Genomic DNA, 13383 nt, shown 5'->3' with positions numbered 1-13383 from the left:
GTGCTCATTACATCATGTGCCTCCTTAATGTCCATCACCAGTTACCCCATCCCTCTACCCCCTTAAGGCTTCTTTCTTGAGCAAAACACCCTGACTCCAATTCTTGGCTTCAAGCAGGGAATTAAAATCCAATCCTCTATCTCCTCTTGTTAAGATGGCTTTTGTTGATTTTGGTAAGTTTCAAGGGAGAGGAATAAGGTAAAAATGTCTTCATGTTACCATTTTTAACCAGTTTTATAAGGAGAGCTCTAAGTATTGCTTATACATCATTCATATAATTTTAGTCTCTCTCTTTTATCTGGATTTTAATTTTATCTAAACTCAGAAATGGATGTTTTCTTTTTATCAAAAATGCTTTATTTTTAAAATTATTTTTATTTATTTGAAAGAGAGAGCGAGAGAACACAAATAGGCAGAGTGGCAGGCAGAGGGAAGGAGCAGAGAGCGTGATGTGGGACTCGATCCCAGAACCTTGGGATCATGACCTGAGCCAAAGGCAGATGCTTAACTGATTTAGACACCCAGGTGCCCCTATCAAAATGCTTTAAAACATCTGTCTACTCTAGATAATCATACACTTTCTTTGACTTATCAATATAGTAAATTAATTTAGAATTTTCTAATAGATTTACTTTTCTGTCCAAATGAGCTGCATTTGATCATGGTACAAATTGCTTTTGAACAATTTAAGATTACACCAATATTCACAAGTAAAACTTGACTGTCCTTGTGTGTGTGTGTGTGTGTGTGATCTTTTTAAAGTTTGGTATTTTTAATGATAATGATTTCAGTAAGAACTAGGACAATTACTAAAATCACCTTCTGATCTCATTGGGCTGTGTAAATCCAAATTCATTAACTTCTTCTGGAATTTAGGAAATTTTCTTTTAGAAGTATAGCCTATGTCTAATTTTGTTCTGCATTTTAGTATTGTGCTTGGTTTTAGTGTTTCTTTGTAAAATCTGAAGGGTCCAACACATGCTCAGAACCAAATGGCAGTACTCCAGGTCGCCTCCTCCGTGATGGCAAGAATTTCCAAGTCTTATGGAACTGAGCTGGTAGGCGGCAAATTTAATTTTGGGGTTGGATTTTTAGTTAAAAGATAAGAATCTCTAAAAACTCTAGTTTTATGTTGAAAGAAATCCAATACAAGGAATCCCTATGGTTAAAATGCTATTTTGTAAACATATTTATACTCAGTCATAAGCAACAGAAAATAGGCCTCTTGTCCGGGTTCCAACACTGGCACTACTGCACAAGGATCATCTTAGTGGCACATACTAACAATCCATCAAGCAAGAGAATCACACTTCTCAGAGAACAGTTTCTATACAAGCTCAGCTTCAGTGTTGCAGAAGATGTGGCTTGGGGCAGAAGGGACCAGAGGAAAACAAACCAGATGGCCCCTGTTTTATGGCTTCCACAGAAAAAGGGGGATTGAACACAGTTGTGTTCCTCAAGAGACACTGGTTGTCTCATTAGTTAAGGGATATAAATAAGGAAGATGGATGAAATAGACAAAGGGGATTAAGAGGTACAAACTTCCAGTTGTAAAATAAATAAGTCACAGGATGAAAAGTACAACATAGGGAATGTAGTCAATATATTATAGTAACACTGGTAAGGTGCCAGATGGTGACTACCTTACCATGGTGAGTACTGAATAATGTAGAGAATTGTTGATCACTATGTTGTACACTTGAACTAATATAACATTGTACATTCATTAAATATATTTCAAAAACCCCTGCAAAAGTAAGCTAAACTTATAATCTTACTTTTTAAAAATGTAAGAAGGGATTTCAATCTGTGATCTGCCAAGTCTCTTCTAAATCTAAAATCCCATACCTACTACCTATAAAAATATTACTAATGAAACAATGTTGAAGATGCCTTTCAGCTGTTGCAGACACTGCCTTTGTGACAGGCATGACTTTCTGATTTGTGTTTCAGTTCTAACCACAGTTATTTATTAAGGCACAGTAATTTTTTCTTTTTCTCCCCTTGGGCAAATTTTTTTCCTAATAGCCTTGATATAATTTCCTTAAGCGAGCGTTATCTACTTCCACTGAATCTTCTCTCCTTAGTATCTTATCCCCATACTGTTTTTCTGCAATTTTAAATCTTTTTAAAATGAATCTTAATCTTTATTTATATTTATTAGAATCTTAAACTTTTGTTTATTTCTCCTAGGCATACCTTTCAAAAGTTCTTGAGTTTCGAAGTTATAAAAGAGATTTTTCTAGACACATTATCAGCTTGTTTCAAGTCTTATCTACATACATATACACAGGTAAACACTACAATCATGTTTTAGCTTGTTAAGACAGAGGACTCTACTAATAAGACTAAGGTTATGGGCTAGATTTCCAAGTGGATTGGTGCGTTCTGTTTATTTGTCCCACAGCCAAAGATTACACTCTTGATCCTAATAAGCCATTTTACAAATATGCACCTTTTATTAAAAGGTAATCTACAAGAATATGGATGGCTCAGTGGAAATCCATTACAACCATCAGAAAAATATTCAGAACACATACCCTTATAGTACCGGAAGGATGGACCATTATTCCGACCCTTGATATGGTACTAGTAACTATAGTTTATTACATTTTTTAGAAAATTATCTTTTATATAACTGCATGCTGAGTGATGGATACTTGGAAACTGAATTTATATTTTGTAGTATTATATAGTAATTCAGAAGGGTTATCAGAATTACCTTATGGTAATGATTTCCCCTGGGTTTGCCCGTATGAACCAGCTGCAGTTGATTCTGGCAGGATATTCAGAAGGCCAGCCTGGGCTTGTGATTATACCACTTGGTGCTCGAATTTGTTCTGGAGTCTCTCCACAAGCTGGAAGAAGCCAAAGCAATCTTAGCTAATTATTATACTTTAAAACAAAGCACTAAGTAAATCAGTGTTTATTAAAAAAAAAAAAAAAAAACAAACCCAAACAGCCCACACATCAGACATCAAATCATACGCAATAAAATATGCCATCATCAACCTTAAATATCTTTTATTATTTATAAGATATTTTATTTTCTTCCCTTTTAGTCAAAGTATTTCATTCTAATTAAGTACACATTTTGGGGAGGCATGAAAGTTTTCAAATTGGGCCTTTGAATAACAGTTTAAAAGTCAGGATTATTAGCTTTAGCCATGGCTATTGATCATCTGATTCATCTATCTTTTTTCAAAACTCACCTTTTAAATTCATTTACTTTATTACAAACTAACTATAAAGTTCAATGTTTACTGAATTACTGTTGTTTAAGAGTACCACTTTGGTTTTTGGACACTTTAAATTAAAAAACTATTATATAAAGAGTCTTCTGAGCAAAATAAAAAACGAAAAGCACATATAAACATGATAGCAAGATGCCGGATTGTTACAAAGATAGTGGGTGACTGGATCAAGACCGCAAAGCACTATACCTCAAAAGTACTACATAGCAGTTCTTTAATTTATTCTGTTAATATTTCTAAATTTTATTACAGGGTGATAAATGAATCCTAAATTATTTTAAAAATAAAGGCTTGAAAAGGTGACTAAAATATCATTATGTGATTAGATATCTGAATATCATGAAGAAATACAGTAACAAGCTTAAACTCCTACCAGCACTTTCCTGGTTTATTCTCCTTGCATGATCTTGAACTCTCAGAGTGATATAATTCACATCTTACCTATCCAGAGGTCAGCAGATAATGTGACAATTCATTCTCCCTCAATTTAGAAGATAGTCATTGGAGTCCAAAAAAATACATGATGAATGTTGTAAGCTTTCAGTAAAATTTAAAACCTTAGAACCTCTTATTTGATGTAATTTCAACATATTAGATTATTTGATTTTTAAAATAGCAGGAGATTAGAAGCAGCAAATTAGAAGTAAGGAAAATAGCTGCTCGGGGTCCAAAAACAGTTACCAGAAGTAATGTGGGCAATTTTCAGAACAAAAAAAAAGTATGTGCTGAAGTGAATAACCATGACGGCTCAGAACATGTATAATACTGCCTATCTTCCAGAAGCTGAGAGAAGACTCTCCTTTCATAATACTTAGTAGTCATACCTAGCTAAAAGAGTTACTGAGTGAGTACAGGAATCCTTGCACGCAAAGTGTAGTATGTGGCTGGAACTTCCATACTTTTGGAGTTCTGCTGTTAGTTTAAAAATTAGTTCACCCCATTAACAGATAGACAAGTATAATTATAACTACAATTTGTAAAAATGGCATTTTTTTTTGTAACAGAGGTTACAATCCACTCAATTAAGGTTAGAATGCTAAGAAGCATATTATGCAATTTTAAAAAGATTTATCTATAATGATCAAAATAAAGCAAGCTTTATTGCTGAAGGAGTCAATCCTTATTTCCATAGAATAACCCATTCCCTGAAGAAACAGTGCAATCTAGGTTTTGAAAGTATACTTTACTGAAGAAAAACTGTTCATGCTTAAAATGCATCTACCCTAGAATTAGGGTACATAGCCCCAAAAGGATCTTGTTTTCAATCACTTTTAGAGAACAGACCCATAACACAAAATATTTCAAGGATATAATATATCAAAAGCCTATTACACATCTTATTGCCCACTCAGAGTTGAAACTTCCAATTATTTTTGGTTAGCTTTCATTAAGAGTAAAATTTCCCTTACAATTTTTTAAAAATTTTGATGATACTTTGGAGAAAAGACTAAATTTATCTAAATGTGAGCTTATTGACAATGACGTGCCAGAGGTTTGCTTTTAAATTTAATGAATTATCATGATAATAAAGAAAAGATATCCTAAGTCATTTGTCAGAACTTTTCCTTTCTTCATTATCTCTTGCCAAAGCATTTGGGAGTAGTATACTAAACAAAAAACCAGGAAGTAATAACTTATGGCAAAGCAGACAATTTGTTAGCCTTTAAATAAATGAATAGAGTACCTTCAGGGGAAAAGCCAGGAAGAATTTCATTAGGTTTTGTTTTAAATTTCTACCCCCTGAATATTGAGAAACCCATAGGTGGTGCTCTTATACCAAAAGCTAAGTATGTTATGTTCTGATATGGATGCTCAAAAATACTATTGTGATTATTTTATTTTCATACAACGGCCCAAGAATAAGATACACCAGCCATAAATAAGAATGGATATTTTAAGATTTAGTATTTCACATTTCTAATTCAGTAAGTACTTTAAAAACAAAATGATAGTATCATGTTGCTCCTTTAATTGGTTATGAACACATATTTTGACTTAACTTTGCACATTTGCAACATGTGACGTGACTGAGTTTGGCATTTCGTTTCCAAACCAGCCGGTGGTTTTTTATCAACACATTTTTCCATGTGCTTGTTACACATTGGGCATGTAGATAAATATACTGTAGAACAACCATAACTTCTTCCTTTCTCTATTTAAGAAAGAGTAAATTCAAATGCCAAAAGAGTAAGATTAACATTAGAAACCATTAAAAAGTTTCTGTCCCTTTGGGTTAAAAATTTGGTTTAAGGTCTATCATATATAGATAGATCGATAGATCAATAGATCGATAGATACCTATCTATAGATAGATAGATCCTCTAGATCCTCAAAGAGATAGGCCATACTCTTTGGCCTCTATAGATAGGTATCTATCGATCTATCTATATATAGGTAGATTTGGAATCATAAAATCTAGATGCTATCTGTTCAACCTGTCATTTACTGGCTTTGTCATAGTGTAAGCTATGAAACCTCTTTGGGTCTTGGCTTCCTTGTGTGTTAAAATAAGAAGTTGCTACTTGAATACCTCTAAAGTCTGTTTTGGCCCTAAATTGTGCCCATCCCCATCTCCCATCATCAAGATATATTTCTACTACATTTCTGATGGCTTATCAGGATGTACTAATAAATTTTGCCTTGTTTTCTTACTTTTCATTTTCTCTCTGGCCTACTGAAACCAGACTTTCAATTCTTCACTCCATAAAAGCCTTGCTAGCAGGCAAAACCATCACTGACCTTACTGCTGAATCAAAGGGATGCTCATTCCCATCCTATTTGATCCCTCTGGTGTATCTAAGAGGGATTTGTTTTTTCTTGATACTCTTGTACTTTGACTTTGCTGACATCACTTCTTCTGGCTTACCTCCTACCCCTGACTGTTCTGTGTTAGCTCTCTAGCTCTAGATCATCCTCTTTGACCAGCTTCTGGCAGGCTGGTGTTTGCAGTTCATTCCCAAGCCTTCTGCTCTTCTCGCTCTCCACGGAAGGTCTCATTCCCTCCTACAATTTCAACTATGCTCTACAGTTCATGGGTTGAAGATCTCTAGTCCAAAGAGTTTACATAATCAAACGCCCACTGGACATTCCAACCTCAAATTCAACATGATCAGAACAATGTATTTCCCAAATCTTTCTTTTTATCGTATATTCTGAAACCTTATTATCGTAGGCATCAGTTGGTTAAAGGAATAGTCACTTTACTTTCTTCGAATAAAAGGGAAATTTACTTTAATATTACAGGCAATTTTGGGGCGCATGGGTGGCTGGGTGGGTTAAAGCCTCTGACTTTGGCTTGGGTTGTGATCCTGGGGTCCTGGGATTGAGCCCCGTGTCAGGCTCTCTGCTCAGCGTCCCTTACTCTCTCTTTGCCTGCCTCTCTACTTGTGATCTCTGTCTGTCAAATAAATAAATAAAATCTTAAAAAAAAAAAATTACAGGCAATTTTAAGGACTTCCAAGCATAGTAAGTAACTCAGGCCTTAAGAGCAACTAAAATGAGAAATTTCCAAATTAAACACTGATACTGCCTTCCTCACCTCTTAGGCCTGCTTTATCTCCTAACATCTACCCCAATCTTCCAATTAACTTTTTCTGAGTCCTCTATTTTTTCATTATTTCAGTGTCTTCTAATGATTCCCCATTCCTAACTCACCATAACCCTTCAGCTCAAGTACATACCATCAACTGTAATTTCAATTTTTCTTAGTTTGTTATATTTACATTAATGTTATTCATTTTATATTTTATATGAAAGATATGTGGTGAGATATTCACTTTGACAATACTTAAGCCTCGATCCCCTCACTTGTAAATAGGGATTAAAACACTATACCTACCACCTAGTGTTACTAAGGTTAAATACAACTATTATGGTAAAGGACTTAGCACACTGCTTGGATTATAATAAAGTGTCAGTAAATAACAGCACATGATCCCTAGTCAGACTGGTTGGTAGTAAGGCCTGGAATGCTGTAGTGAGATGTGTTCAGATTAAGTGGAAAGAGGCAGTGACTATTCATTTAATACGTACTGGGCACCATCATGCTCAGGAAAGAATGAGAAATTATGCCACCAATTAACTGGTTATCTGATGACATGGGCAGAAGGTAGGGTAAGGATAAGGTTGGGATATATACCCACAAAACAGTGCTTTAGAAAGTGAATCTTTTTTTGTTTTGCAACAAAACTGTTTCTATAATCCTACTAGTCTGAATGTCATCCTTCCAGACTGACTATACTCCCAATTTGGGATATACCAAACCTGACATTCTTTTACCTACATTTATTCTACCCATTCCTTCTCTAATGCTTATACATAATCATATCTATAAATCTCTATATAAGTATGTACATATACACACACGTTTTATTTATTTATTTGATGGAGAAAGGGACAGATCACAAGTAGGCAGAGAGGCAGGCAGAGAGAGAGGGGGAAGCAGGCTCCCCGCTGAGCAGAGAGCTCAATGCAGGGCTCGATCCCAGGACCCTTGATCACAACCTGAGCTGAAGGCAGAGGCTTAATCCACTGAGCCACCTAGATGCCCTACATATTTTTTTTTTTAAAGATTTTATTTTTAGGGGTGCCTGGGTGGCTCATTTGATTATGTGTCTGACTCTTGGTATCAGCGTGGGTCATGATCTCAGGGTTGGGAGCCCACGCACAGGGCTCCATGCTCAGCGGGGAGTTCGTTTAAGATTCTCTCCCTTTATCTCCCACCACCCACCCCAGCTCACCAAAACACAAACTCTCTAAAATACATAAATAAGTCTTAAAAAATAAAATATTATTATTTTTTTTTCCTTTGAAAGTAATCTCTACACCCAATGTGGGGCTTGAATTTATAATCCTGAGATCGAGAGTGGCATGCTCTACCAACTGGGTCAGTGAGGTGTCCTGAATTATATTTTTATTTTTGATTAAATTGTTCCCCATTAGAGAAGCAAATGTCTTCAAGGAGTAAGTGTGAAGCCCAGAGGATATGGATGCAAAGTCTGGACTGATTCTAGGTATAAGTGTCAGGGATAACTGACTGTTGTTAGCATTTTGATTGCTATTTTGTCAGGGTTATCCTTACAAAGCTACAGAGTTGTAAGTGATGTGCACCAACACTACTTTTCTCATAAGCCCTGTTAGTTTAGTGTTTAATTTTGAAGATTGTCAGATTTTCCAGAAATGATTATATTTTAGTCTTTGTTCATTTTGCTTCCTTAATAGACCTCTTAACAACCAGTATCAACTTTTGGTTCTCGGAATAGAAATATCTACAAAAAACATATCTATCTAATTTGCTCTTTAGACGTAAAGAAGCATTCAAGTATTTTGGATGATGATAATCCATTATATCTACCTTTGATAAATTTCTTGTAACTCTAGAAACAGAAACTCCCAAGTTAAGGAGGTTCCAATTCAAAAGACAGCAACTTTCCACTTGGACAGCATCTTCTCCATAAAATTATGTAGTGATTAGGTTATCTGATTAGCTTTAAAAAGCCTATTTAATTCATAGTGGTTCTAAGAGGACAACTGGAATGCAAAATTGAAATTATTATAATGCTAGTGGTTAAGCTATACTCAAAAGCTACACTAAATATATACAGCTTTTAACTTAGCCTGTTTGTTATCAATTAAGAAAGGGAGAATTAACTGAGGAATGAATAGGTAGAGATTCTCTGATGGTGCTCTCAATAAGATTTTGATATTAGTTTTCAGGTTTAGAATACAAAGATCTCATTGCATAATTCAGAAAATGGCAAAACTGAGAAATACTCAAGACTTCTTCAGGTTTAACCTGATACTATTTCTTAATCTCAAAGAAAAGCAAAGAGCTACGGTTTTAAGCTAGATTAATGACTATAACTATCAAATTTAAAGAAATCATTTAAAAAATAGGAAGTGTGCAAACAACTGCTATTTCACAGGACACATGGCAGAGGAGAGGAGAGAATGACTTCAAAATAATGTTAAAGAAACTGCCCTTCAATTTGAGATTTCATGGTTTTAAAGCCCAAGGAAAAAAAGAAGCAGGCAAGGAAATTTATGATTAGAACCGAACTACCTGTAAAAGGAAACAAAATGACAATTTCCTGTTCTAAAGATGAAGAACTGGGTTTCTTTTCAAAACTGACAAGAGCTGACACTTTATGACTATAAGTAGCCTAGACTGAAAGTGACATGGTACCTTTTGCCTTTGGTTTTAATAAGCCACAAAACTGAAATGCAAAGAAAAATCAACTATGCTGTACTGACCACTGAAGTACATAAAATACATATGAAAGACACATGAAAAGAGCATGTAGGGAATTGATGCTCTCATGGAAATTGCAGTTTTGGAATGAGATATGCTTATTCATTTAATCCAAGAAATTTATAAATAGTTATGAGAACATACAAAACAATATGGTCCTGAATGATACAGTATACTTTAAAGTCATTATAAACAATGCATCATATGGGCATATGGTCTTATTAAACAGACACAAAGAGCTACACTTACAAAAAACCTGCTTTATATAAGTATAGAACAGGGAGGGCTTACTTGACTATTAACACAGCATTTTTTCACAAAACGGAAGTAGGCAGAGCCAGAGTAAAGAAAGAGCACATTCCAAATCAGAAAAATTTAATGACCCAGTTCTGTAGAAACCAGTCAAGCCAACGTAGGCTACTATGAAAAGAAGTGATGTGATGCAAAGAAAGAAACTGGTGAGGCACAGAGGTCAGCTAAGAAGCTCCTCTAAACTGTAAACTTTTCCTTCACCTAAGTTCCACTATCTAACATGAGCAAGAGCATGCTCCGTCTGTTCATAAGCAAAGGACAGCTTTATAATCAGTGGTGGTCACCATCATTTGACTGTCTTGTTTTTCAGAGTATGGTGTTTTATAAATATTAACTCCATTATGGCTGATAATACAAAAGCAATTCTGAAAACACTTGCAAGAAGAAATTAATTCCAATGGAAATAGAGGTACTTAAAAAAAGTGCCATCTCTTAGATAAAGCAGCAGCAAAGGGTGCCTACCGAATGGGACTTAGGATTCGAGAAGGAAGATTCTGAAGGCTGACGAGGAAATCACATGATATATGGAAAAGACTGTGCCTGAAGGAGAAATGTCAGGCACTGAGACATGGAAAATTAGGATATGCAGACAGATGATTAGCATGAAAACCCGACACCTACTGGTCCAGTTAGTGTAGGAGAAGGGAAGCACTTTGAAACTTAAAGGTTAAGTATGGTGCACAGACTGACTTGTTGCAAGTCAGAGGTTTATGGTTCATGAGCTGAAGGACTGTGCACACAATCAAAGGGAAGAGTGTGTGGTCAGGCTTGTGGGTCTCATTACTAATAATGTTAATGATAATGCATTAGTAATAATGATAATCACTAATAATGATAATGTGTCAGGTACTTCCTTTTTTTTTCTTTTTTAAATGTTTACTTATTTAGAGGGGTAGGGGAAAGGGGCAGAGGGAGAGAGGGTATCTCAAGCACACTCCTTGTGGAGCACAGAGCCTAATGTGGGGCTCAACTTCATGACCCTGAGGTCATGATCTGAGGTGAAATCAAGAGTCGGATGCTTACCTGACTGAGCCACCCTGGCACCTCTCAGGTACTTTCTTTAAATTCTTAGTATTTAATTCTTAATATTATTTAATTCTTAGTACTATTTAATTCTCTTCTTATTCCTATTTAACAGAGAAGAAAAAAAAAATGGAGGCACAGAGAACTGAATTTTCCCAAGATCACAAAAAAGCTAGTGAAGTGTCACAACTGGGATTTGAACCCAGGCAACAGGCTCCAGGGTCTGCAGTCCTAGTCACTAAGACACACTACTGCCCTAGCGAATTCCCTATGACATTTGGAATAATTATCAGGAAGACAGCAGGAGCTGCCTCAACAGAATTTCAGGGAAGATAAAAGTAGTTTATTTTGTAAAAACGTTCTCTTGGTCCTGTATTAACACAAAGAGAAAAGATTTTAAAACTTGTCAAGACTGATTCTTATTTGCTACAAATCTATGTAGTGACTGAAGACAGGACTAATCTGCTTCTTGGTTTCTTTGGAAGAGTGTTTCAGGACCCAACTTTAATAAGAAAAATGTACAGACAGGACTTAATTATAGGCAAGATATCTGGGGCACGGGGAAGAACAGCAGCAACAAGGGGAGGCAGTGAAGGCTGAAGGAGGTATTTCAAAGGAAGGAGGAACAGAGAAGGGGAAAAGCAGGAAAGGCTAGAGGACTAACTGAAGATGGTAGTATTCTTTTTTTGTTTTTTTTAAAGATTTTATTTATTTATTTGACAGAAGGAGATCACAAGTAGGCAGAGACGCAGGCAGAGAGAGAGGAAGGGAAGCAGGCTCCCTGCTGAGCAGAGAACCTGATGTGGGGCTCGATCCCAGGACCCTGGGATCGTATCATGACCTGAGCGAGAGCAGAGGCTTTAATCCACTGAGCCACACAGGTGCCCCAGAAGATGGTAGTATTCTTAATGTTAAGACAGAGTGTAGAAAGCAAGCGTGTGGAGTATGAAGTCTACGGGCCACTGAGAACAATGGGCAAGTCTCAAGAGAGCAACAGAATCCAAAGATGAATGAAGAGCAAGACTGGTCCTCTGTCAGGCTGTCCTCTACGACACAGCTAAGCCCCAGCAACTTCCACAGAAAACAAGAAGTCAACCATTAGGAAGAAACAACTTCAGTTTGAAAGTTCTCTTCTTGCAACTTGACTGGGTTTGTCGCTCGTCCCAGTGTCCTAATTTCTTTGACCTTTTATTGCCCAGACTCCTTGAACACCTGGTGTCCGAGCCGAGCTCTCACACAGTGTAAGTGCCAGAACCGTCAGCACGCTGAGGGTGGACAGCATTGGAAGGAGAAGGCGACTGGACATGGGTGGTGATCCCTTAGATTTACTCCACATTTCATTCCAACGTTTTCAGAAAGTCTGAAAACTGAACTTCCCCTTTTATGGAACCAATTACTGACACTCTAATAGCAATATTTACTAGTCTAAGATGGGAAGGTTTTTAATTGTTATTTAAAAGGTAAGATCAGGAACTCCTGGGTGGCTCAGTTGGGTTAGGCAACTGCCTTTGGCTCAGGTCATGATCCCGGACCCCCGGGATCGAGTCCCACGTGAGGCATGCAGATCGGCAAGGACTTCTTCCTTGACTTCTTCCCTCTCATGCTCTCTCTTTCCCATTTTGGCTCTCTTTCTCCAATAAACAAATAAATAAAATCTTTTTTTTTTTTTTAAAGGTAAGATCAGTACAAGCAGGAAAATTTATATTAAATCTATCACTCACACTCAGGACTCTCAGTATTTTCAAACCTGTTACTAGAAGTCACATATTTCTACTTTAAGCAGGAAATCCTACATCTAGCTGCTTATAATTAAATGAATATTCATTTGCATTAGCACAGATACTTAAGAATGAATGCAGCAATCTATTTATTCCTATTGTTTTAAAAAATGTTTTTTGAGGACCAAAATATTTCATGTGGTCTTTGACTCTAATCAAGGCAGGTAACCCCTTAGTTTCTTGAGGGCCACTAAAGTTCAGAACAAACAATGATCAAGGGTGACATGGCAGTAAAATAGAATATATATTTTTAAAAAGTTAAAAGAGGCACAAAATATAGAAAAAGAAGGAAAAACAGAAAAAAAGAAAACCCCACAGTTTTTCCACTTCCGAAACAGTCATAGCACAATATGACTAAGATAAGGAGGGTGCCCTTAATAGAACGATCCAAACAGCTTTATCCTAAAATTTCTAAGTAGTAAGAGTAATTCTGAATTTTGCCAGCAAAGCACAAGATAAGGTAAATGGTGGAAGATTCAACCTTTTTATACCTTTTCCTAAGGGCCTGAAATGGCAATTATTTTCCTGTAAGGGCATAGAAACTATTGATAATGGTACCTCTATTTCCCAATTTTAAGCACTACAGAAGACTAAAATGCTAAGCAAGCTACTACTTCTATTTCCTGAATGGGAAAAAATGTTAATTTTGAAGTTAACTGTGATTCTTGTGGGAAAATAGAAGAGGCAAAGCAAAAATCAGCACCTGAGCAAACGTAAATTCGTCTTGACGCTCATGATTTTCTAAGCCATTTTTTAAAACCACCTT

At 36.1% G+C, this 13383-nt stretch overlaps 1 protein-coding gene across 2 annotated transcripts in view; it reads right to left on the bottom strand.

Annotated features, from left to right (window-relative positions):
• Positions 1-13383, bottom strand: part of LRP12 (LDL receptor related protein 12) — a 71900-nt gene that overhangs the window by 17548 nt on the left and 40969 nt on the right. For both annotated transcript variants that reach the window (XM_059165806.1, XM_059165807.1), the window contains one exon: positions 2723-2858. In XM_059165806.1, the coding sequence (XP_059021789.1) occupies positions 2723-2858 (136 nt within the window). The remainder of the gene's footprint in view (positions 1-2722; positions 2859-13383) is intronic.

Source organism: Mustela lutreola, chromosome 3 (assembly GCF_030435805.1).
Source record: "Mustela lutreola isolate mMusLut2 chromosome 3, mMusLut2.pri, whole genome shotgun sequence".
In the NCBI taxonomy this organism is placed as follows: domain Eukaryota; kingdom Metazoa; phylum Chordata; class Mammalia; order Carnivora; family Mustelidae; genus Mustela; species Mustela lutreola.
The sequence above is the reverse complement of the archived record's forward strand: the minus strand, read 5'-3'. Positions and strand labels throughout refer to the sequence as shown.